The sequence below is a fragment of the Plectropomus leopardus genome, chromosome 3 (assembly GCF_026936395.1).
Source record: "Plectropomus leopardus strain MGB_pleo_1.0 chromosome 3, ASM2693639v1, whole genome shotgun sequence".
Classification (NCBI taxonomy): domain Eukaryota; kingdom Metazoa; phylum Chordata; class Actinopteri; order Perciformes; family Serranidae; genus Plectropomus; species Plectropomus leopardus.
In genome coordinates this window covers 18717234-18739877 of record NC_142178.1, presented here as the reverse complement: position 1 = coordinate 18739877, position 22644 = coordinate 18717234, and the positions used below count along the sequence as shown (strand labels likewise).

Sequence of the window (22644 nt, the reverse complement as noted above, 5' to 3'; positions counted from 1 at the left end):
CCAAGATTATCTTGTATACTCACAGACAGGCCGGTGGGACCAGGGGGGCCGGGGGGACCTGGCGGACCAACTGGACCCTGATTTTAAACACAAAAGAAAAAAAAAGTCACATAAAGAGAACAAGTAGATACTACGAATTAACTGTTTGTGATGACAGTAAGAAAAATACAGAATATCGCCTGATTAATCCTTTAAAGATGAAAAAACCTGCTCGGGATCCCTATGAAACATCTAATAGGAATGCATCTGCCTAAATAAAAAATCAACTTTTAAAGTATTTGAAACCTTAGATGAGACGAATTTATAGTATGATCATATCAAAAGTTCTCCAAGACCACATTCAGTAGCCTTATGATGAAATACTCTGGTCCCCTTTTTACATCCAACAGATGTTCTTGTTTTTGCTAACTTTATTGATCTGGTTTTGCTTAGAAACATGCACCACATAAGCACAAACATACTGCATGTTAATGCATTTTGGAACAATATGAATCACATTATAATTCATTAAACTAACTAATAATGTTTGCTTTAATTATAATGTATCAGCAGCCAAAAAATAATAACCTGAAAAGCTTTGACAATGTTTCAACTGTCTATTGTTGTGTTCCAGACAACAACTATACTTTCAGACCTTCTACTAGAAAAAATACAATGAAATGCAAATGAGAGTTTTGAGTTTGTACTTTGAAGTCAAATTCATCTACCCCAACTTTATGAAGAAGCAGCTGTCTGAAGTCAAACAACAATAGCAGCACCCATGGAAGCACACATCATAAATGCTAAAGCATCAGCTAAAAGGCAATGTAAAGTATTTTTGCCTATCTTTAATTAAAATAATACAAGTTGTTTTATACTAAAATCTGTTCTGCATGTAAACTGATGTTAAAATATTTAATGTCATTAGGTAGCTGGTTACAGTAGACAGTCACTGACAGGTTGTCTTCTCTGCACAAAAGCTATTCGGGAACACAATAAAAATGCCTCAGTTTGGTTTATATAAGAAAGGAGTCTGCACTGCTGTGCACACTTGCCAAAGCAATATAAGTTTGTCATTGGTCGGCCAAGTTTTGGAGGTCTGAAGTTGAAAGTTTCAACTTGGAAATTCCGACCTCTGACTTTGACTTGAACTCAGTCTATTTACTGTATTCAGAGCTGCAAGAATCTCTGTGTAGACACTGAAACACCCACAGAAGATAACATGTCTGGAAAAGCTACATGATATCAAATATCCCATTAATTTTCATGACTTTGTAATAAAATTGGAGCAGCGCAGATTGATTGTTGTTGTTTCATTTCTTTAACTTTACGACCAAATGTTTATGTTTGAGTGCCATCATTTTTACATCACAATTATAGCCCATAAACCAGTTTAGTGTTGATGTGTTTTATTACATTAATTTAATTAAAATTCTATTCCATGTGAATCCTCCTCCACTATAAAACCTCTACACACCTAACATAATGGCAGGGCCTGCAAACCTGCAGGCAGCTTGCCTACTTTGTCTGGTTGGTAATCCAGGCTTGTGCATATGTGTTCAAGTATTTTTTCAGCACCTCATCTCCTTTCGGACCCGTCAGTCCCTGGTTGCCTGGCAATCCTCTGTCACCCTTCTCTCCGATGTCTCCTGGTGGCCCGATCAGACCTATTAAACCTCCATGACCCTGCACAGATGTCACAAATGAGCTCAAGGTCAAAGTCAGGTCATGGTCAGAGTGAGTGTTTATGTGTGTTGAGTATGCACACACCTTGTCTCCCTTCTTGCCGTGGTCTCCCTTTAGTCCTGGTAATCCCGGTGGACCCTGAGGAGGTGAAGTCATGACGAGGTCAACATGTGTTAAAAGGTGCATAAAAACTCATTCAGTTATCACTCAAATAACTCACAAATAAGCATCTGAAGCCAAAGGTTCATCCTGCTACAGCTCCTCTATGTTACCAGCTAAGGATGTGAAATCAGTATGTTTTGTCATATTCTCCTTAAACTGTCAATACAATCTTTTTCTTTTATCCCTGATGTCATTTGAAATAGTATTTTAATGTTCTAGTATGTTTTTTACTTGATGAGTCATCTTACCATGGGACCTGGGGGTCCTGTCTGGCCAGGTGGTCCATTTAAACCCTGCTCACCCTGAGAGAAAAACACAAACTTATTTAACCTCCATCTTTTTTATGCTCCACTTCCACTGCTTTGTTCTTCGCTCTCTGACTCACTGCTGGGCCGGGGATTCCTCTTAAACCTTGAGGGCCAGGCTTCCCAGGCTGTCCCTGGGCACCTACGGGCCCTGTCTTCCCTATGGGACCCTCAAAACCAGGTGCACCCTGAAACAGACAAAGGAAAGGGTGACCTTTAAAAGCTGCAAGCATTCAGATGTTTTTATTCAAAGACTTGTTTTAAACTCTCACCTTCGTTCCTTTCAAGCCTGCCTTCCCTTCCTTTCCTGGTTTTCCCAAATGGCCCTGAAGAACAACATTTTAAGACATTTTAACCTGAATCTGTCACACAGATGCATTGACGCACAAACACACGCTGTTAGAATACATTAAGACCTCGACCTCATCCTGACAGAGGAAGACGGTTTCATCTATTACTGAATCAAACAGGAAACAGAAAATGAGGACACAGAGTGAAAACAGAAAACACAAACCCTTCGCCCTGGAGGTCCAGGTGGTCCTGGTTCCCCTGCCGCTCCTGGAGGTCCCTGAGAAGTATAAAACAACTATTACATGACCAGTCATTGCATTGTATGATGACAGCATACATCACGTTTATGCACAGATATTATGGTTTAAAATACTGAAAGGGAGGAGCTCACAGCTTTTCCTGGATCTCCAGTGTCTCCTTTAGTCCCGGGCAGACCGTCCACACCCTGATGAAGAGAGAAAAACAGTGATCAGATGAAAACTTCACTTCTGTGGCTCTAGAAAATAAAGATGAGGATGTTTTTATAGCAACATGAAGACTTGAAATGTTGAATTTATGTTATTATTGTATTATTATTTATGTTAGTGATGTACTGCTGATGCTGATACAATTATAAGACATATAACATAACATGAGACATATTAAAGAGGAGTGATAAAACAAACATTCAGATAACTGGTTGATTCTTTCCACAAATTAAAAAAGAAAACATTGCAAAAGATCCAATTTACAAAAGGAAATTCTAAAATCTATACCTCTAAAAGTAACCCTTTAAAAACTCAACAAATAACCTTCCAAAACCATTCAGTATTCTAAGTCCCTGTAGATGCAAAGTGAAATGCAAAACAGTTATATATATTTTTAGCTCTCCTGCCAGAGGTAAGGCACCAGGTCTTCAGTGAGCCCATTAGAAAGTTTTTCTTCATTCCAAATCATGCTTAATGTTTGGTTCTGTTTGTTTGATTTTATTGTTTTTGGTTAAAAGTTTTACTTTCTTGTTTCCTTTTACCATTTTTTTCTTGGACATATAACTTGTGTTGTTGTATTTGTTACACATAAAACACAAACAAAAAATTTTCCCATTAAATACATGACAGGTCAAAAATAAAAAGCATTGAAAAGCATCCTTAAAACAAGGAAAATCGTGTGTTTTTCGCCAGAAACATCTTTTTGGTCAGACTTTGCAATTTGGCATTATGTTACATAACTGAAAAAGAATTTGAATTAAAGATGAGAAAGAGGAAAGTAATGAAGAAGATGAATAGAAAGAGCTGGTACTCACATTGGGTCCTGCCTCTCCCTGTTGTCCGAGGTCCCCAGTAAGACCTGGAGGACCCTGCAGAGAGAGAGAGAGAGAGAGAGAGAGAGAGAGAGAGAGAGAGAGAGAGAGAGGGAGAGAGAGCGAGCTAGTACATATTATATAGCATTAATGTGTTTTGAATCAGGTACTGCCATACAAAAGCAGAGAGCAGTAACTACAGTGGCAGTGAAGATGAGACAGACTTTTTGACAGATAGACAGCTGACACGTCTTCATAAAGTCTTTTTAGGCCTTTTTTTTTTTAAAGCAGAGCATTTGCATTCCCAAAAGATGCAGATAATGCACTCTGCCTTTGGATCTTGATTTTAAAACTGAAGAGGAAAATCTAGTACCTGTCAATAAACTTTTTTTCAGCTTGCTTATGTTATTTTTACTAATTAGTTTTAGAAAAAATACACAATCAATCTGCAATCCAAAAATCCTTCTGCTATTATTATTACTTATGATGAAATCAATAAAAGTAATATTAAATTTTAAACCACTGAATCGTATGAACTTTACTAGTCGAAAAGCTATGATGGTAGTTGCTGAAATGTTCTAAACTAAGTTAACTTTAGCGTGAGTTTTTTTTTTCCTCCATTATTGTTGGATTTAGGTACAGCATCAATCAGTTAGGTTGAATATAAAACTAACCAAGATGTCAGTTCATTGAAATGTTTTTTTTTTTTTTTTTTACAAATAACAGCTAAGGGAAAAAAAATCAAGTGAATTTAGTTTTGGCTCTAGCTGAGGCTAGCAGAGTCTATTAAACAGCTAACTTTCACCCGATGTAGCGCTCTTTTTTAAGCTCTTTATCAATCTATGGTAAAAAGTGCAATAACAGCATATTATAGAAGCAGTAACTGCAAGCTCTTTTCACTGAACTCATACAATATTATGGTATAATATTGCTTATATAAAAAACAGATGAGCCTTCACTCAGTTTTAATCAAATATGTCGGGACCGTGTTAAGCCTTTCTATGGTGGTATGTAAAGTAAAAACTGTGTTGAAGTCTAGTGTCCAGTATACTGTAGGTCAAAGTGTATTACAGAGCTTTGTGTTGTACAGAGTATAACAGTGCAGTATTTTTAGGAGTGGCCTTCTTACAGAGTTGCCCTTGGCTCCATCCTCCCCTGTGGCACCCCTGGCTCCTGGAGGACCGGCTGCTCCTGAAGGGCCTGTATCTCCCTTCTCCCCCTGGTCTCCTTTTACTCCCTAAAGTACCAAAGAGGCAGAGGGAGTGATTAAGATTAAGGCTGAAGCTGATCAAGTAAAACTTAAAAAACTGAAGATAGTGGGAGTAAGTTTGAAGAAGTCTTTGGCCAAGCAAAGAAACTCACTAGCACTCCTGGAACACCAACTGGTCCAGGGTCACCTGCCTCGCCGTCCTCCCCCTGGCAGAGAAAGACAATATGTGTATGAATTCATAGAAGAGACTGTTTGTTTGTGAAGGAACATTGAGACTTTGACAAAAAAAGAGCCTGTGTATTTAAGTGTACGGGGTGGACTTGTGGAACGAAACAAAGCACGAACATATATCAATTTTTAAAAAAAGATATTTTTGGCAGGTATATGGACGGGGAAAGTTGTGTTAGGGGTGTTTCTATTCATTTTGTAAGACTGAGGGATATTTGGATTGTAAATAAACCTGGGATAATTATTGGATTATTTAATTTGGTGGTAAGTAATTTAGGGACGGTTGTCTGTACATAAATTGTAAATAAATTTGGGAATTTGTTGAAACAATATATGAGTTAAAAGAAAAAAGTGAGAAAGCAGTAGGAATGTATGAGTTTACTTTTACCTACTCCTTATAGGACTCTGTACTTTGTTTTGTTTGTTTGTTTGTTTATAATACGTTTTAATTTTTGGTATGAAATAAAGTCATTTATTCATTCATTCATTCATTCATATGCATGCAGAGGGTGTAACTATCCATTTTTTTACCTTCTCTCCAACAACACCTGGCTGTCCGATCATCCCGAGTCGACCAGTTGGACCCTGCATAACACAGAGGAGGTCACAGTATTTTCAGAATTCAAAACAACTGCTCGACTAAATAAGGATGCATAAACATTACCGTGAGACTTACCAGTCCCCCAACAGGTCCTTGAGGACCAGTTGGACCTTGTTGACCAGGTGGACCCTAAAACCAGGTGTGTAACATGGGAGAATTAATCAAGATCATTATTAGTAATTCGTGTAAATTAAGAAACACTGTGATGTAAATGAGAGACAGATCTTTCAACAGGATATGAGCTCACCATTAGCCCCACGTGTCCACTCTCACCCTTCTCTCCTGGTAGGCCGGGCATCCCCTGAGAAAACACACAAACAAACACACACACACACACACACACACACACACACACACACACACACACACACACACACGCCAAAATCACTTCGTCTATTCAGAAGACATAACTTGATCTGCATCCTGACTACTGTGCAGTTCTCACCTGTAATCCTATTGGTCCTCTGGCGCCCTTGAAGCCACGGAGTCCTTCATCTCCTTTTGGTCCATACATTCCCTGCTGGCCCCGGGGGCCCCGCAGCCCATCTGCACCCTGGTATACAGAGCAGAGTGAGGAGTGAGTTTTTTTAATGAGTTTTTAATGACTGAACGCCCCATAAAATGTTTTCTTTACCTTCCTAATGTGATGTAATTCTTGTTGAAAAGGGTCGTTGTTCAGTAATGAATAAATATGATTTGACAGGACTCAGAGAAAGGCATTGCTAAAAAAAAAATATAGAGTGGGACTCTTGGTTACACTGAGTTGTGCAGATTAGAGTCACTGTTTAAAGGCAACAGGTTTTAGATTTTGGGAATTACACTAATTTGCTTTCTTGTTGAAAGTTAGACGAGAATACCGATACAACTCTCATGTCTGTAAGTTAAAAAAGGAACAGACAGCCAGCAGCAGGTTAGCTTAACTTTGCACTGACTTGGGTATGACTTTAAGAGAGCAACAGATGCGTTTGCATGTGTGGTTTGTTTTTATGTTTTCTTCCAGTGAGCAGCACTTTAGCTCTGAGTCTCACTCTCAATGAAATGGAGAATAGACTGAGCTGCAACAAGGCACATATGCTTATCTTTGTAAAGAAAACATGCATCTTACTAAGAAGTACAATCTTTGAAGCTGGTGATTTTTTTTTTCTTATTACCATTAATATTAGGAAGAGGCGGCGCACTGTATGTAAAACACAGCGGCCAAAATAAAACAAAAAAAAAAAAGAAAAAGAAAAAACACTGACATAGTGTTATTTTTCCCAAATGGTGCATCCCTACAACTGACCACCTGTGATCAGATCTCACCTCCTCTCTCTGATTGTTTTACCACTTCGTTTTAACGAGGTAAAAGATTTTTGTTGTCTGATGTCTGGATCTTAAATTATAAGTTGGCTATCAGCTGGAGATGGACTGCTTCGACTTCTGTTAGCTTGCTTGGTTTGCTTGGTGTTTTTAGCCTTTGAATGTGATCCAACTGATCAGATCTCAAGATGCATTGAGGATGCATTCGGTCTATTTACACCTGTACTTGGACCTGTCAACTTGTGATCTCATCACTAAAGACAGATGGTAATACCAGGTGTAATCAGTGCCTAGGAGAACCTCTGAAGCTGACTAATCATCACGTATTACTGCTATTATTTATTAAAATATGTATGGAAAGCTAAATGTAAACATGTGGTTCTACAGAGGGATTATGTGGAGGTTTGTTACCTTTGTCGCTATTTGTTATTGGTTCTTGGCCACATGTAATGACTTCCTAGAGTTTCTGAAGGTTGCCTGGCTACCTTTTGAAAACCTAAAAATTGTAGTTTCTACACTCTGATCTTTGTTCAGATTACTCGACAAAAATATATGGCATTAATAAGTGGGCATTCCAGGCGCTATTATGTTAAGCTAAGTAACTGTCTCCTGGCTGTAGCTTCACATTTAAACAAACAGACATAAGAGACATACTGATCCTCTCTTCTAACGCTCAAAAAGAGAGCAAATAAGCAAAGTTGCAAAAAAAAATCCTTTTATGACTTATTTGATTTCAATAATGAAAAAAATTCAACCTGCGTTTTTAAAGCCAGACAGTGAGTGTGAAAAGAAGCATCTTAGTAGATTTCCTTAGCATAAGACATGTTAACTTGTTGGACTATTGGGATTCACAAACCTTCCATCATATTTGTGTTGCAGTGCTCCGTGGGGTTTAAAGATAAACAGAAAGAGAAGAACAGACTCACCGGAAGTCCTGGCTGACCAACTACACCTTGAGTGCCAGTGGGGCCTGGAGGGCCCTGTGAAGAGTAGAGAAGAGCAGAGGTTATGTCTGGTTATGTCTGGCTATGGAGCACAACCCATGTCGATGTAAAGCTCCAGACTCACAGCTTCCCCTTTGTCTCCTTTGCTGCCTTTCTGCCCCGGCTCTCCCTGATCTCCCTGTGAACAGAGAAAGAGAGGACACACAAGTTATCACCACAGTACAAACACGCACTCTCTGTTTGCTTCACGGACTCAGTTTACGCAGTTCACCTTATCTCCGTCATCTCCTGGAAGTCCTGCAGGGCCCGTAGCCCCAAGCATCCCTACCGGTCCCTGTTCACCATCCTGACCTGCTGGTCCGATCGGACCCTTCTCTCCCTGGAACAGAAACACATTGAACGTGTTACTCTGCATACACGCTAAATACACAGATAATAAATAACAACCAATCCAAACAGATATTTTTAATATGGTTTTCCTTCCATTAATACATTATAAACCTCTACTTTATGTGCTTAAAGTATAAAAGAGTGTCAGTGAATTGTGGTGTCACTGAAAATGAATGAAGTCTGACGGGAACACATAAAAGAACCACTGAATACAGTAACACAGAAAAAAAAGATGAAATTACAGGCTCGCCCTTCTCTCCCATTGGTCCAGGTCCTCCGATTGCTCCGGCCCGACCAGGCTGTCCGATGGCACCTGCTGGTCCCGGAGGGCCCCTCTCACCTGTCGGCCCCTACAGACAAGACATGTTGGTCTCTGAACCTCTTGGCAATTAAAAGCCCTGGTGCAACAAAGGCTAAAAATGATGGATTAATTAAAATGGCTGGGATGATAATAGTGTTGCATACTGATTTTAATTATAACACACCAGAAAATAGTTGAAAAATGTTAATAATTTACGAGTATTTGTTCCGTATAAATCAACTGATGATGCTCTCAGTGGTCTTGTGTAAAATATTGCACTGAAATCGTACGCAGCTGGAGAAATATGCTTTCATTTCACAAACAAAAAGCAGATTTAGAGGGCATCCTGAGCATGAACTGTAGCAACACAGAAAGAGATGTACTGTAACTCACTATGGCTCCTGGTGATCCATTAGGTCCGGACCCTCCTTTCAGTCCAGGAGGTCCCTGAAAAGATCACAAATAATGTGTACTTTGTATCTTATCATTTATAATATAAATCAAAAAAATTGTATGGAGTTTGGTGATTGTGTATTGAAGTGTGTTACCATAATCCCAGGGGCTCCTCTGCTCCCCCTGAACCCTTTCAATCCTGGAGGACCATTCTTCCCAAATGTTCCCGGTAAACCTGGATCACCCTGAGAGGCAAAAGGAAAAAAAACAAAAACATTGTACAATCATAACACAAACAATGACTCTATAAACAATGATGACCAGTGTTTTTGTGAGAGTGACTGCGGACTGCGAACCCACCTTTCCACCTTCCTTCCCAGCTGCCCCAGGTAAACCATGCTCTCCAGGGACACCTGGTGCCCCTGGGTGACCTCTGTCCCCTGTTGGACCGGGTTCGCCCGATTTTCCCTGAAATGCAAGTGATTGGGTCAGTTAAACCAGGACAGACGAGAAGCACAAGGCAGGAGATTTATCACAAAAAAGAACTGAGTCACACAGCTGAGCTCACCTGTGGCCCCACAACACCTGAGGGTCCTGGTGGTCCTGTCTTCCCTTGGAAACCCTGCAGTCACAGACAAAGATGAGTACAGTGTATGTGTGTGTGTGTGTGTGTGTGTGTGTGTGTGTGTGTGTGTGTGTGTGTGTGTGTGTGTGTGTGTGTGTGGTGAAGATTTATTCTCAAACACCAAGTGCAGTAACTGGCATCCTCTTATGAACCCTTGTGAAATTTTAACTCACCGGCTCTCCTCTTTGACCTGGGTGACCTGGAAGTCCATCCTTCCCTGCAGGACCCTACACACACGTATGTGTACACACAGAACCACACAGACACAAACATACGAACACCAAGATCAAGGTAAGAAATTAATGTGAGCTCAGAATAAAAACTGACCTTCACCTTCCTAGAACATTATTCATACAGCTGTTAAATATTCAAATATAACTGCAGCGTATTATTTCTTGCAGTGCTTTCACAGTGAGGATTGTTTTTGTTGGAAGGTGACAAAAAATGACACCTGAAGCACGCAGCTTCAAACACAACAAACTGCCACCTACCATCCGAGCCATGACAGGGAATAACTAGAATTACTGCTTAGCAGTTGTTCAGTTGTTATACTCTGCCAACCAGCTGAGTGGAGTTTACATCCATGTCTGTCCAGACTGATAAGTAGCTGTGACAGTTAACAATGCTGAAAATCTGGATGTTTCTGCAAAGAAATTACAAATTTAAAAACATGGAAGCTTCCCATATATCCTCAACCTGGCAGCACAGAAGATCTATACAATCAGCAAAGTTTTAACGTGGACACCCAAAGTTAGTGTCACCAATTCAGTATCTGACCATAACTTTTCCTCTCTGTTCCTGACTTATGGCGTTGAATAACAGCCGGAAAGTCAGGAACAGAGAGGAAAAGTTATGGTATGTACTTGTAGAACATTATGATGTCACAGTGAAAGTTCCCTTTGACCTTTTGGACATAACATGTCATCACATCGTAATTTTATTCTGTTAAGCCCTTGTGTGAAATGTTTTCATAATAAGCACCAATTCTATAATAAAAAAATAATAAATTCTTCTTAATAAATTCTTGAATTATATTCAAGAAAATGTTTTGTGAGGTCACAGTGAGCCTGACCTTTGACCTTTGACCACCAACATCGAATAAGTTCATCCTTGAGATGTTAATGCCAAATTTGAAGAAATTCCTTAAAAGTGTTCTTGAGATATTATGTTCATGAGAATGAGCAGGACGGACGGCAACTTGAAAACATGATGCCTCTGGCTGATCCTATGGCCGGCATGGAGGCATAAAACTGGACTGGGAAAATCAAATAATGCTTAGAGGTCAAAATAAGTCATTTGATAATTACAAAATGTATTTTTGGAAGACTGTTTTTACTGTGAAGGCTTGTGAATGAATACTCTTGTATTGGGTTTTATCTGTATAAAATGTTGAGATTTTAGATTGAACTGGACTGGAAATGAGCAATGAAATTTATTTGGAAAAATAAAAAACAAAAACAAAAATGGAAATTGCATTAAAAACTGGAAAGAGTCACCATTCTCTATACAGTGCAGTGAGTTTTTAATAGTGAAAAAGAAGTATCAATGAAATAATCCTTAGCCATACTGCTTGAGTATTTATTTGCCAGTATGTTGTGCAATTGAACTATTTCATATTTAAATGATTTGTCTAAAAAAGATTGAGCGGAGTGGGGTGGTTGGGTAAATCTTTCTCCTGACACGCACATAACTGATAAAATGTGTGTGTGTTTTGTCACAACTCACACTTGAGCCTTTAGGTCCTGGCTCTCCATTTCTTCCTTGTGGCCCTTGAGGTCCCTAGAAAAAACATAACCAGTCATTGTAACAATCCATCAACTAATCAACCCATTAATAATAAACACTCACAGTGCTTTTCTTACCCGTTCTCCAGGAGATCCTGGGGGTCCATCATGTCCTGAGGCGCCCTATGAGACAGTAAGAGGGAAGAACATGGAGGCAGTGGTTGGTAGAAACTGGTGAAGCACAGCTAATAGTATGAAGTCTGTTCAACCATGATTTCACAATGTTCACAATGATTGACGAGATGTTACTACTGGCTGAGAGGAGAGTCAGCTGACCTTTTCTCCTGGTTTCCCCGTTGGTCCTTTTGCCCCTCTGCCACCTCGTGCACCCTGCCGTACAGGAAAACATGTGTGAGACTAAACACCATGCACTTTGAGTGACCTGAGACAAAAGGTGTGGTTCAAACAGATCTGCAGTTCAGAAGGTAGTGACTCACAATACAGTGAACGTTCAGAGACTGATTGAGCTCATGGTTCAGTAAACACAGCGATGACTCAGATTTGATTTTGAGGTGACTATAGCTGCATTCTCATTCAAAACATTTTTTAAAGTAAACTTTTGTGCTCGTATTTGTTGAGGATTCTTACTGACATGATGCATAATTCAAATTTTACAAAAAAGAAATATGAGTTATGGACATTTCCACCAACTAGTTTGGAGCGTTTAAACTACAATAAAGCAAAATATAAATATAGCAAATTTAAAAACCTCTAGTTTTGTCAAATACTTTGGCGATAATTTCATTTTTGAATATCTAGGAGACTGTGGCATTTTGTTGCTGTGGGCATACATTAGTCTCCTCCTCGGTCCGCACCATAGACTGTAAAAATAATGGCCTCAGCTATGTGATGTGAGTCAGGCAATTGAAAAGTGGCCTGCCCTTAATGATGTGCGAATTTAGGCCTTAATAAAATGTAAACGGCTGGGTTACTGTATATAAAAATTGACACCCTGCACAGTCATGATGAACACAGAAATTAGCTATAGATACCAAAACCATATTTTGTACCAGGCTGTAAACATGTTTATTTCTGCTGTAAAGTTGGACATTTTAACATGGTGGTCTGGTGCTTCTGAAGCCTCAAGCACACCTGTGTTGGCTTCATGTTTCAGCTGTTGAGGTTTCAGCTTGGTCCACAAAATACTGTCGTTGCTACTACCAGACTTGTTTTCGAGTATTGTGGGAATATCCAGTAAGACATCGACATCAGAAACATGTGACTTAAATGTTTGCTGCAAGCAGTTGGCCTGAAAGCTAAACTTATCTATGCTCTCTTCAAAGCCAGAGTCCAATACAAATGTCTTTAGTGAAAATGTATGTGTCCTGCCCTGAGAGAGGGCGCATAACTTCACTTGTATTGCTAGCCACCTGACTCACCTGGTTTTAAAGTGACATTCTGCTAATTCTCAGAAGAATTAAAATTATTTTTGGCATGCGGCTTGCTTTTTGAAAATATCTCACTTTTTGTGCAATTCATTACCTACTGAGCTCGTAAATGTTTTGAGACACAGCACTCACATTTGGACCTCTCTGGCCTGCACTTCCTGGTTGTCCTGCAGGACCCTGCACAACACCACAGAGGAAAGGTCATTAATGGTCATTAATGGGAAAATTCTGTTTTTGTGACACAAGATTAACGTGACTTTGAACCCTCAACTCACTTTCTTTCCTTTCTCTCCTGCAGCTCCCACTGCACCAGGAAATCCATCAGAGCCCTGGGGAGGAGGAGGAAGGTTCACACAATCATTTTGTTCAAATTTGATCTACTACATCTTTCACTTGTTTACATTAATTTAACCAATCGTTGATTTATTTATTTGTTTTACCTTCGGACCCTGTCGCCCTGGATATCCTGGCAGCCCAGGAACTCCAAGTTTCCCCTAAAAAAAACAGGGACAGTGTGATTCTGAACTCATCTTATACAAGGTTAAGAACTTTTAATACAAGTTAAAGAATATTTAAAGATATTTTTATCACTTTTGAGCTCTGTACCTTCTCTCCAGAAGCCCCAGCATGGCCAGCGTCTCCCTGAGGACCCATCTGTCCTTTGGGACCCTCAGGCCCGTCTTCTCCTCTGCCACCTGGAGCTCCGTTGTCCCCGACATCCCCTTTTGCTCCCATCTCGCCTTTGGCTCCTGGGAAACCATCTTCTCCCTGCAGACAGAATGAATTGGAGGAGACAGAAAGACGGACAAAAAATCACAGAAAGTAGTGAAAAAATAGCATGCCTCCTGGAGTTGATCTGTTGAGGTATTTTGATATCTTCAGACAACAAAACATTGTAAATGGACACAGACCGAACCACTTTTCTGTCCCTCACCTTTTCACCTTTGCTTCCCTTTAGTCCTCTGATTCCGTCTGCTCCCTGTCAAACAGGAGAGACAAACCAAACGGGAAAGGCAACAAGAAAACAGAAAACATATGATATTATATCTCTGGCTGTTCATAACATCCTCATAAGGTGTACAGCATATCAAATTGCTGGCGTATTTTCTTGTTAAACCTGACTGTTGGCAGTAAAAACCATAATCTGCCTATTTTTTTGGCTTGAAGATGGCTAAAATGGCTATAAGAAATAAGTTCTCTAGAAATACAAAATACAGCCTCATTTTAAGATGGACTTATATTTTATTCTTTTCATTTACTGAATGGAGTTTCAAAACATTTTCTCAATAGAGGGTTGTGAATTTCGTCAGATGATATTAAAACCAGAGGATCAGTAAAACTACAGCCAAAATACATTAAGGGATTTCTTACCTTAACTCCTCTTTGTCCGGGGTATCCAACAGGTCCCTGCACTCCTGGAGGACCCTTCACGTGAACAAATACACATTACAGTTGGACATATGGGGAAAGATATTTAATTATTTTCTTGCTGAGAGCTAGATTTAAGCATTAATACTCTATATTTGTCTGTTGAGTACGAAGCGACAGTTAGCAGCCTGTTAGCTCAGCTTAACACAAATACTGGAAACCGTTAAAACAGCTAGCCTGGCTCTGTCCAAAGGTTACAAAAACTGCTGATCAGCTCCTCTAAAACTCACAAATGATCACATTATATCTTGTTTGTTTAACCCTTTTAAATAAAGTGTAACTTCAATGATTTTCCAACCTGGACACAGTTTATCGCTAAGTGACTAACTGAGAAAAAAACTTTTAAAATTTGTCCAGCATTGAGCGAGACCACTGAGGCTGGCAGCAGCAAAACAAGCTGCAGTTTAACCAGTCGGGGAATGTGCTCACTCAACACTGAACCCAATGTTTTGTTACAACTACATGGGAAAATAACATTGAAAAAAGCTGAAGTTACCCTTCAACTGTGACAGCAGCAACATGAAAGGCGTTGCACACAAACACAGAAACATGTACAGTATAAAACAGACTTACAGGCAGTCCTTTTTCACCTGGAGTCCCTTCTCTTCCAGGGTGACCCTGATGACAAAAGACCTCATTAATATCTGTAGTGAGACATGTAACTGAGATGTTAAGGTTAGTTTTAAGGGTATAGGGAATGCACTATGTCAATAAAAGTCCTCAGATCCATATGAGTACAAACACGCTTATACTTACAGCAGGTCCGTCGTTTCCAGGTAGCCCTTGCACCCCTTTCTTCCCTTGAGGCCCCTTTAAAACAATGATCAGTCAATCAATTACAGCCTCCTTCACCCCAAAGTCAAAAATTCTAATTTACAAGTTTATTTGAAAAGGACCACGTTTAACAAAAAAAAAAAACTTTCATCCCTTGTCCTCTTGCAGGTGAATCATAAGCGACAGCATAGACATTACATACAACAAGCGTTACAAAACACTGTTCACTGTGCACATAATCAACAGAATGCATATGTTATTTACAGACCAGTTGTGGTCTGATTAGTTATATATTAGTTATATATTAGTTCAAAGAATTAAAATTGATGACTGCATTCTTGATTCTCCTTCAACCACCTTTTTAACATAAATAAAAAATAATAAAATTTGGAGAAAGTTTTGATTTGGAATGAAAATAGTCCATTTTTTTATGGCTTTAATGGAGAAGATCAACTGCTTATTTTGTGGATCTTGTGGGGATGACACATTCACCCCTAGTTGAGGTCCTCATTTTGCTATTGTTCTCAGAGCAGAGCTTATCCTATTAAAATGTCTTACCTTCTCTCCTGGCAGCCCGACTAACCCCTGAGGACCAGGAAAACCCTGTAGGGGAGACGGAGCATCTGTATTTTTGTGCAATTATTTATGCAACTGCATTCTTTTTGTGAATAATTGTCTCTGCCCGTACCACAATCCCAGGGTTGCCTTGCTGTCCAGGTGCTCCAATTTCTCCTGGGGCTCCCTGTTATAAACAGGAAATGATGTCATGGTAACTAATCTGTTATCAAGCTTTGCTGTCTTTACTTATTATCTATATTATACTCACTATGTTTCCCTTTGAGCCTTGAACCCCGTCAATTCCTCGAATACCCTGTGAGGAGAAAGAAGAAGAGTTAATAAAAGGAACTGATTTTTTAATCCTGCATCTTCGAGTTAAAACTACAGATTTTTAATTACATAATAACAGGAAACTGGAGGAGAATTTGTGTTGGGTTTTTTTTCCAAGGAGATTGTGAGCTGCCGACTCTATAAGTATGACTTTTCCATCTATGGTGTTTACTCTCTGGCTGTACCCTCTATTCTTAAAAAAAAAAATGTTCCTGTCTGATATAGATAGATATAAGGAGTGTGCATTGCATGGCATCGTTAACAGAACTTCTCCTGAGGCTTGTTACATGAGCCTCCTGAGACAACAACGAAATAAAACTGAAAATTATCAGCCACCCTGTTAGTTTTGGCTGTTCCCCCTTCCTAGCTCGAGGCATTTTACTCTTAATGAACCAACACCAAGTGCAAATATGTATTTTATTAAAAAAAAACAAGTGTTTCAGATTCTTACAAGTGCTAACTTGTGTTTTTACAAATGATAATTAGAAAAAAGTGCTGGGGGTGTTTGGAGATGTTGTATTTGGCAGGGAGACACTCATCGTATCAGATAAGCATTACATAAGACCGTGTTAACAAATGGAGAACCACAGTAACATCATGATTAGAAATTATAATGTGACATCATCTGATAGTGACACCACAGCTGGATTTATGTTGTTGGTAAGAAGATATGTGTTTAAACTGCATGGATTAACAAAGATGAGAAACAGCAGGATAATTACTGGCATCGTATATCTTCTAATGTTGTCAAAGGCAGAGAATAATGTGAGAGACTGTGAATGTTTTGTGTGTGTGTGTATGTGTGTGTGTGTGTGTGTGTGTGTGTAGAGGTGGCATGAGAAAGTGTAGAGTTCACACTCACAGGCTGGCCCGGGGGACCAGGACGACCTCTGGGGCCATTCAGACCTCTGGAGCCCTGAAACAATGAAATACACACAACAGTTACATATAATGAAATATAACTGCATGTGATTTGAGTGTGTGTGCTCTTATATGTCTATCTTTGTGAGGACCACTTTGGATATTACATTTCTGCTCGACGTAAATGTCGTCGTCAGTCCATGTCCGCGAGGGTCAGCACAGACCCTCTGCCCACATCTGTGTGCAGCCCATATTTTGTTAGTGAGCAGACTGCAGGCATAGCAGCATACCAACTGCACATGCTACAATCTCTTGATCCACACACCACTGCAGTCCAAAACACTGCTGTCCGGCCAGCCGCAGCTGTCTCACCACAGTCAAGTTGGTTTTAAGTTGGATATTTGACATTCACTACAAACCTAGCGGCAGCTTCTTACTTTCACTTTTACCTGATGTGGGCAGAAGAGGACAGTAAGCTCACGGACCTCTGCATAGCTGCAGCTGTCCACAGATGTTCATGGCAAGGACTATGTCCACACCTTAATTGTGAGGACATTTTGGTGTCTTCATAGTGTTTTTTTAAGGGCAAACACTTGGATTTAGGGCTAGGGAATCTTTTATATGATGTATATATATGTGAGTACAGAGGTTAAGTGCATGGGTGTCTATTTGTGCGTGGTAGCACAACAGGCTGGATTAATTTCTGTATAGATAATACTTGTGTTTTGTGTACATGTGTATCTTGGTCCATACATTTCTTTAAGGGATTATCATAGAACAAAAAATGTCTCAGAGAGCTATAACATCTTGGTTATGACAGTTCACCATTTCGGTAAATAAACATATCTGTTTTCTTGCTAAGAATCAGATGAAAATATCATGCCATTCCCATTTAATGAAAATAATGGAACTAGGTAACACTTGGCTTGTGGTGCTCAAAGCACCGAAAAAAAAAAAAAACATTTGAAAAACTCAGCAACAATGTCTTTCCAGAAATCATGAACCGGTTACTCAAGATAACCCACAGACCTCATTGTTAGTAGTTTCATGCATGGAAAAATTTTGCTTCTACTGAACTATATCTGTCAACTGATCATCTTGAGAAACCGAGTCATGATTTCTGGAAGGAGACATTGGTATTGAGTTTTTGGCCAAGTGCCATCTAGTTCAATTACACTGGAGTGAGAGCAGACATCTTTACGGCTCATATCTCCAACACTCTTCAACTTACACCAAAACCACCTAGATTGATAAATGGCACTACAGGTCAGAGATAAAACATGTATTTTTGATTTTGAGGTGAACGTTTCTTTGCGTTTAGACTAACACCACATTTAATTAAATTGTAGTGGATTCAAGAATGATTAAATAAGTAAATAAGTGCGTTTTTTTTAACACTTACAGCATCACCTGGTTGTCCTCTTGGCCCAGATGGCCCCTCAGAGCCCTGTGAAAAAACACATACATTAATACATCCTGTATATACAAAAACATGAACTTACATAAACATGAATACACACAACATGGTGACCTCTCACCTTTTCTCCTGACTCTCCAGGAGGACCTACAGGGCCCGGCTTACCCCTGTCCCCCTGAGAAAAACACACACATGGGAGTTGGTATTATGAATTGTCTGCGTAACACCACTCACTCACTCAGCCAAATAACTTACTTTATGTCCTTTGTTTCCAGGGAGACCTGGCAAACCATCAAACCCTCGATCCCCCTGAAAAACAGACAGATTAGTTCATCAATAAAGACGACAGAGCAGTCAGTAAGTGTACAGTGTGACATCGGTGCTTCTTCACCTTTGCTCCAGGCTCTCCTATTACACCGCGACCCCCGTCTGCACCTGCTCGACCCTAAAAAACATGCAACAATGCAACAAGTTAGACATGGTAAAGTCCTCTGCAAGTACTGCAAGTATTTGAGCTATTGAGACTACCTGATGTTCATTCTGTGAAATGAGAGCACATCAACAGACTGCAGAAGATGATATTACTGCTAAAAGACTCACCCTTTTCCCGGGTCGCCCGCTCTGACCTGCCATGCCTGGCTGTCCCGGAGGACCCTGGAGAGAAAAGAGAGCAGTCGAGCTGGTTCACAAGGAGTTCAAGTGTTACATGAAAGGAGTTAAGTGCTGGGTGTGTTGCTGTGACAACCAGCTAACTCACCATAGGCCCCATATCTCCAGAAGTCCCCTTTAGCCCAGAGGAACCTGGTGCACCCTGGGAAAAAAAAGTTTACAGCATTTAGTTGTTAAAAAAACGTCAGACTATCTGTGTGTGTGTGTGTGTGTGTGTGTGTGTGTGTGTGTACGTCTGTGTGTGTGTAGTATATGAATCCACCTGTCCTTTCCACAACAGGTACTTAGGACCTGTGTCCCCATAGCTTTTTTTTTTTTTTTTAGGGCCATCAGCTTTTTTCAATCGTTTGCAGTCACAAGTGGCCATTCAGAGTAAAAAACGCTGCGTTTTTTTAAGAGAGCTCTGTCTTTTTTTGCAGATGCTCCAAGCACTTCTAGTTGAAAATCTCTTTTCAGAAAGAGAACTTTTCAGAAAGGCACTGGTGTCGACCCTGCTGGTCTTTTAGCTACTGTCTTTCTACGCTGTATGACGTGTCGGCCAAAAACTATAATAACAAAGACAGACAAGCTCATTTGTTGGAGCAGATTCACCTCCCCTGAATGATGCCGGTGAGTGTTGTGCTTTTATCACCGTGCACGTTATAGGTTTTTTGTCAAGTGTGTAGTTAACTCTCTGTTAACATTGCTTTAGCTACCTATTGTTGTAAACTATTGTTAATGTCAAGATATTGTTGTCACAGAGACATAAGCTAAGTAAAGCGCTCAGAGAAGCACACTACCACTGCTTTTCTGCTGAAGAGAAACGATGCCCTTACTGTGCAGATATAGTCATGGCTTCTGATTTGGGGTAGAGTTTCTGAACCTAAATTTTGGCAATGCTCAGGAGTTGACAGCAATACACTAGATTCAAAAAACACAATTAGTAAAGAATTGTTTCACTAATCACTGCAGAGAAGCGTGTAAAAAAGGGTAATACTCCAATTCACAATATCTGATGTGTATGTTTGCTGCCTTGTTTTGCATTTGTCGGTCTAAACTTTGGTCTTTTTCGTCATGTTGGGGAGAACCTGAGGTGGATAAAGTTGTCAGATCAGATATAATTAAGAAAAAGTGGTAATACCACAGTGTAAAAATACTGTCTTGTATGCAAAATGTTACTTAAAGTTACAGTGTGAGTATTTAGGTGCATCTGTTTGCAGGAATGGAACATAATCTTCATAATTATGTTTTAGTTAGTTAATTTTTCAGATAAGAAAATAAGATAATCATATGGTGAATAAGAAATAATCATATGGTGTGAATCCTCTTCCATGGAGTCTGCCATGTTGTTTCTGCAGTAGTCCAGAATGGAAAAACCAAACACTGGCTATAAATATGGCCACTTACATTTTTGCATCGGCCACTGTACCTCTCCTACACGTTTGGCACAAAAGTGCAACTTCACTGCTAGATGTCACTTAAACCCTACACACTAAATCTTACAGTACAGTTGTCAATTTCAGAATAATAAAGCAGTGTAAAACAGTATATTACTGGATTATAATTTTAGATACATTAATGTGTGGTTATTTCTGTATTGTTGAAACTGGTAAAGATTAAGGACTTAATTGAATCCAATAATTGAATTATTCTATATATTCTGGGGAAGATTAACCTAAAAGTAAACACCATTATTTGTTAGCTGATTTATATTTTATATCAAAATCTGCAAAGTGGCTGGAGCTTTAAAATACCTCAAACTGAGTAAAAAGTGCAATATTTCCCTTTGTGTAATACAAGTATAAAATGTACATTAGTACAGCACTTAAAAAAATGTACTTAGTTACATTCCACCACTGCAGAGCTCACTACCAGTTAAACTGTGTTTCTAAGTAATGTTAAGGTTGCATAGATATTTAAATTTTGTAAAATTATCTGCTTTTTCTCTTAAGTAACAGAGTAGAGTGGCCAAAAACTACCTTTGCAGTAAATCTTCAAGAAAAAGAAACTCAATCAGAGAACATCTCTCTCTCACCAGTGGTCCAGGTCTTCCCCTGAGGCCAAGTGGCCCTGGAGGTCCCTTCATAGCCAGCTGGAAAAGGAGGATGTAGGAAGAAGAGGTCAGACAGTGACAAAGACAGCGCAGGAATTCTACATCAGCTTTGTGAGTGTGTTAAAGGTGTAACTGCAACAATTCAGAAGTTTGTGGACCTTGGTCTGCTGCAGGATGGCCTGAGCCTGCGCCTCCTGTGCAGAGACCACAGTGCCTGTCTTTGGATCACCGCCTGACTGGAACTATATAGACACACACACACACACACACACGAACAAAAAAAAATATGCTTTGAAGTCAAACTCATTACTCCACCCAGTGGCCAATATGCTGCATTGCTATTCCAGTTTTTCACAAAAAAGGTGCAGACGGTTGAAATCAAAGGAAAAATCAGAATAATTTAGTCGTGACACATAAAATGCAGACATGTAGATGCACGAGGGGACTGCATGATGTGATGATTTGACTCACATGTTATGTCCCCCACAGTCACCAGATGCCAACCCAAATAAACACCCAGTTAAGTTTTAAAGACATCAGTTAAATGAAGGAACATGCTTCTCACCACAGCTGACTGATTTGACACAACAATGGGACCGACAAAATGAAAATCTAAATCCAGTGTTTGGCTGAAGTTTTGATTGACACCGATATGAAACATGTGTTGCATATTGGATCTGGAAAGGTAAGCGAGGGCCAGGTGATGTAACTATCCTGAGCCAGAGCATGTTTTAGTTACAACATTCATGCATTCCCATGTGCCTCTGGGCTCCGTTAAGAGTTAACAGGACCGAATAACTGCGTAACAACATCACTGCAGCTTGTAAGACCTCCGGCACCACAGAAGGATCTTCAGGTTACCGGAATGAGCATGATGTTTCCTGGGGGACCTGGTATCCCATCAGCTCCATTAAGGCCTGGGCGCCCGGGAGGGCCCTAAGAAAGAACAGAGGAGGACAGTTATGGAGAGACACCAACATGTGGTGGACTCAGTCACTGACACAGCAAAAAAGGGACAGTCCTCACCAGCTCCCCGGGGTCTCCTCGAGGTCCAACTGGTCCTGTGACTCCAGAGGGCCCTTGTTCTCCCTTCAAACATAAACCAAAAACAAAAAAAAATGTCCACTGAGTTTGATGGAATTATATGTATTATTATGTAAGAGCAGGCTTCCATTCCCATATAAAAAGTCTCTGCAGCTGCACGTGTGTTCACCTTCCCCACATGCAAAACAGGTTTCTCACCTGAATAGTGTAGAAAAATGTGTTTCCTGTGACACATCATGCAGCAAAGTTCACTTACCGCAGGTCCTGGAGGCCCGTGTGGTCCTGTAATCTGTGTCCCCTGCAGAAATTTGACAGAAATTAACTTATTTTCTGCGGCATTTGGTTGAGGTGTAGGATCAATACAGGACGTTTGAAGCTATTACTTATATTTGAAAGTGTAACGGACCAAATAGAAAACGTTAAGAAATGTAATTAAGATATGTACTAAGTGGTGCATTTTACTTTTATATAATATTTTAGCATGTTTTTTTTTTATTGTGCGCAGTTTTCTAGAAAATGAATTATGAAATTGTTTAGAGATCAAATAAGCAGCCAGGGATATCAGTGTGCTTGTTAAGCTAATTAAACCCCTTAAAAACCAAATAACTTCTTTATATTGATGCAAAAATAATATAAAATTGCAACACTGCCATAAAATTATCCTGA

General features: G+C 39.8%; 1 protein-coding gene and 1 long non-coding RNA gene across 2 annotated transcripts in view; one reads left to right on the top strand and one right to left on the bottom strand.

The window, feature by feature from the left end:
• Positions 1–22644, bottom strand: part of col5a3b (collagen, type V, alpha 3b) — a 51942-nt gene that overhangs the window by 5319 nt on the left and 23979 nt on the right. Inside the window, exons 10-59 of the mRNA XM_088075811.1 lie at positions 22235–22276; positions 21961–22023; positions 21796–21870; positions 21093–21176; positions 20917–20973; positions 18991–19044; positions 18834–18887; positions 18625–18678; positions 18489–18542; positions 18355–18408; positions 18219–18263; positions 16818–16871; positions 15894–15938; positions 15756–15809; positions 15626–15670; positions 15050–15103; positions 14867–14911; positions 14237–14290; positions 13800–13844; positions 13472–13633; positions 13306–13359; positions 13141–13194; positions 12998–13042; positions 11754–11807; positions 11556–11600; positions 11419–11472; positions 9867–9920; positions 9637–9690; positions 9429–9536; positions 9224–9313; positions 9069–9122; positions 8617–8724; positions 8256–8363; positions 8109–8162; positions 7967–8020; positions 6187–6294; positions 5989–6042; positions 5817–5870; positions 5672–5725; positions 5065–5118; positions 4832–4939; positions 3706–3759; positions 2815–2868; positions 2647–2700; positions 2405–2458; positions 2213–2320; positions 2076–2129; positions 1750–1803; positions 1558–1665; positions 24–77 (exon numbers count right to left, since the gene is read on the bottom strand). Of these exons, the coding sequence (XP_087931937.1) occupies positions 24–77; positions 1558–1665; positions 1750–1803; positions 2076–2129; positions 2213–2320; positions 2405–2458; positions 2647–2700; positions 2815–2868; positions 3706–3759; positions 4832–4939; positions 5065–5118; positions 5672–5725; positions 5817–5870; positions 5989–6042; positions 6187–6294; positions 7967–8020; positions 8109–8162; positions 8256–8363; positions 8617–8724; positions 9069–9122; positions 9224–9313; positions 9429–9536; positions 9637–9690; positions 9867–9920; positions 11419–11472; positions 11556–11600; positions 11754–11807; positions 12998–13042; positions 13141–13194; positions 13306–13359; positions 13472–13633; positions 13800–13844; positions 14237–14290; positions 14867–14911; positions 15050–15103; positions 15626–15670; positions 15756–15809; positions 15894–15938; positions 16818–16871; positions 18219–18263; positions 18355–18408; positions 18489–18542; positions 18625–18678; positions 18834–18887; positions 18991–19044; positions 20917–20973; positions 21093–21176; positions 21796–21870; positions 21961–22023; positions 22235–22276 (3210 nt within the window). The remainder of the gene's footprint in view (positions 1–23; positions 78–1557; positions 1666–1749; positions 1804–2075; positions 2130–2212; positions 2321–2404; positions 2459–2646; positions 2701–2814; positions 2869–3705; positions 3760–4831; positions 4940–5064; positions 5119–5671; positions 5726–5816; positions 5871–5988; positions 6043–6186; positions 6295–7966; positions 8021–8108; positions 8163–8255; positions 8364–8616; positions 8725–9068; positions 9123–9223; positions 9314–9428; positions 9537–9636; positions 9691–9866; positions 9921–11418; positions 11473–11555; positions 11601–11753; positions 11808–12997; positions 13043–13140; positions 13195–13305; positions 13360–13471; positions 13634–13799; positions 13845–14236; positions 14291–14866; positions 14912–15049; positions 15104–15625; positions 15671–15755; positions 15810–15893; positions 15939–16817; positions 16872–18218; positions 18264–18354; positions 18409–18488; positions 18543–18624; positions 18679–18833; positions 18888–18990; positions 19045–20916; positions 20974–21092; positions 21177–21795; positions 21871–21960; positions 22024–22234; positions 22277–22644) is intronic.
• LOC148189972 (uncharacterized) lies at positions 11780–13618 on the top strand. The gene is made up of 4 exons (XR_015776246.1): positions 11780–11902; positions 13164–13212; positions 13339–13405; positions 13483–13618. It is a non-coding gene; the product is annotated as an uncharacterized LOC148189972 (long non-coding RNA).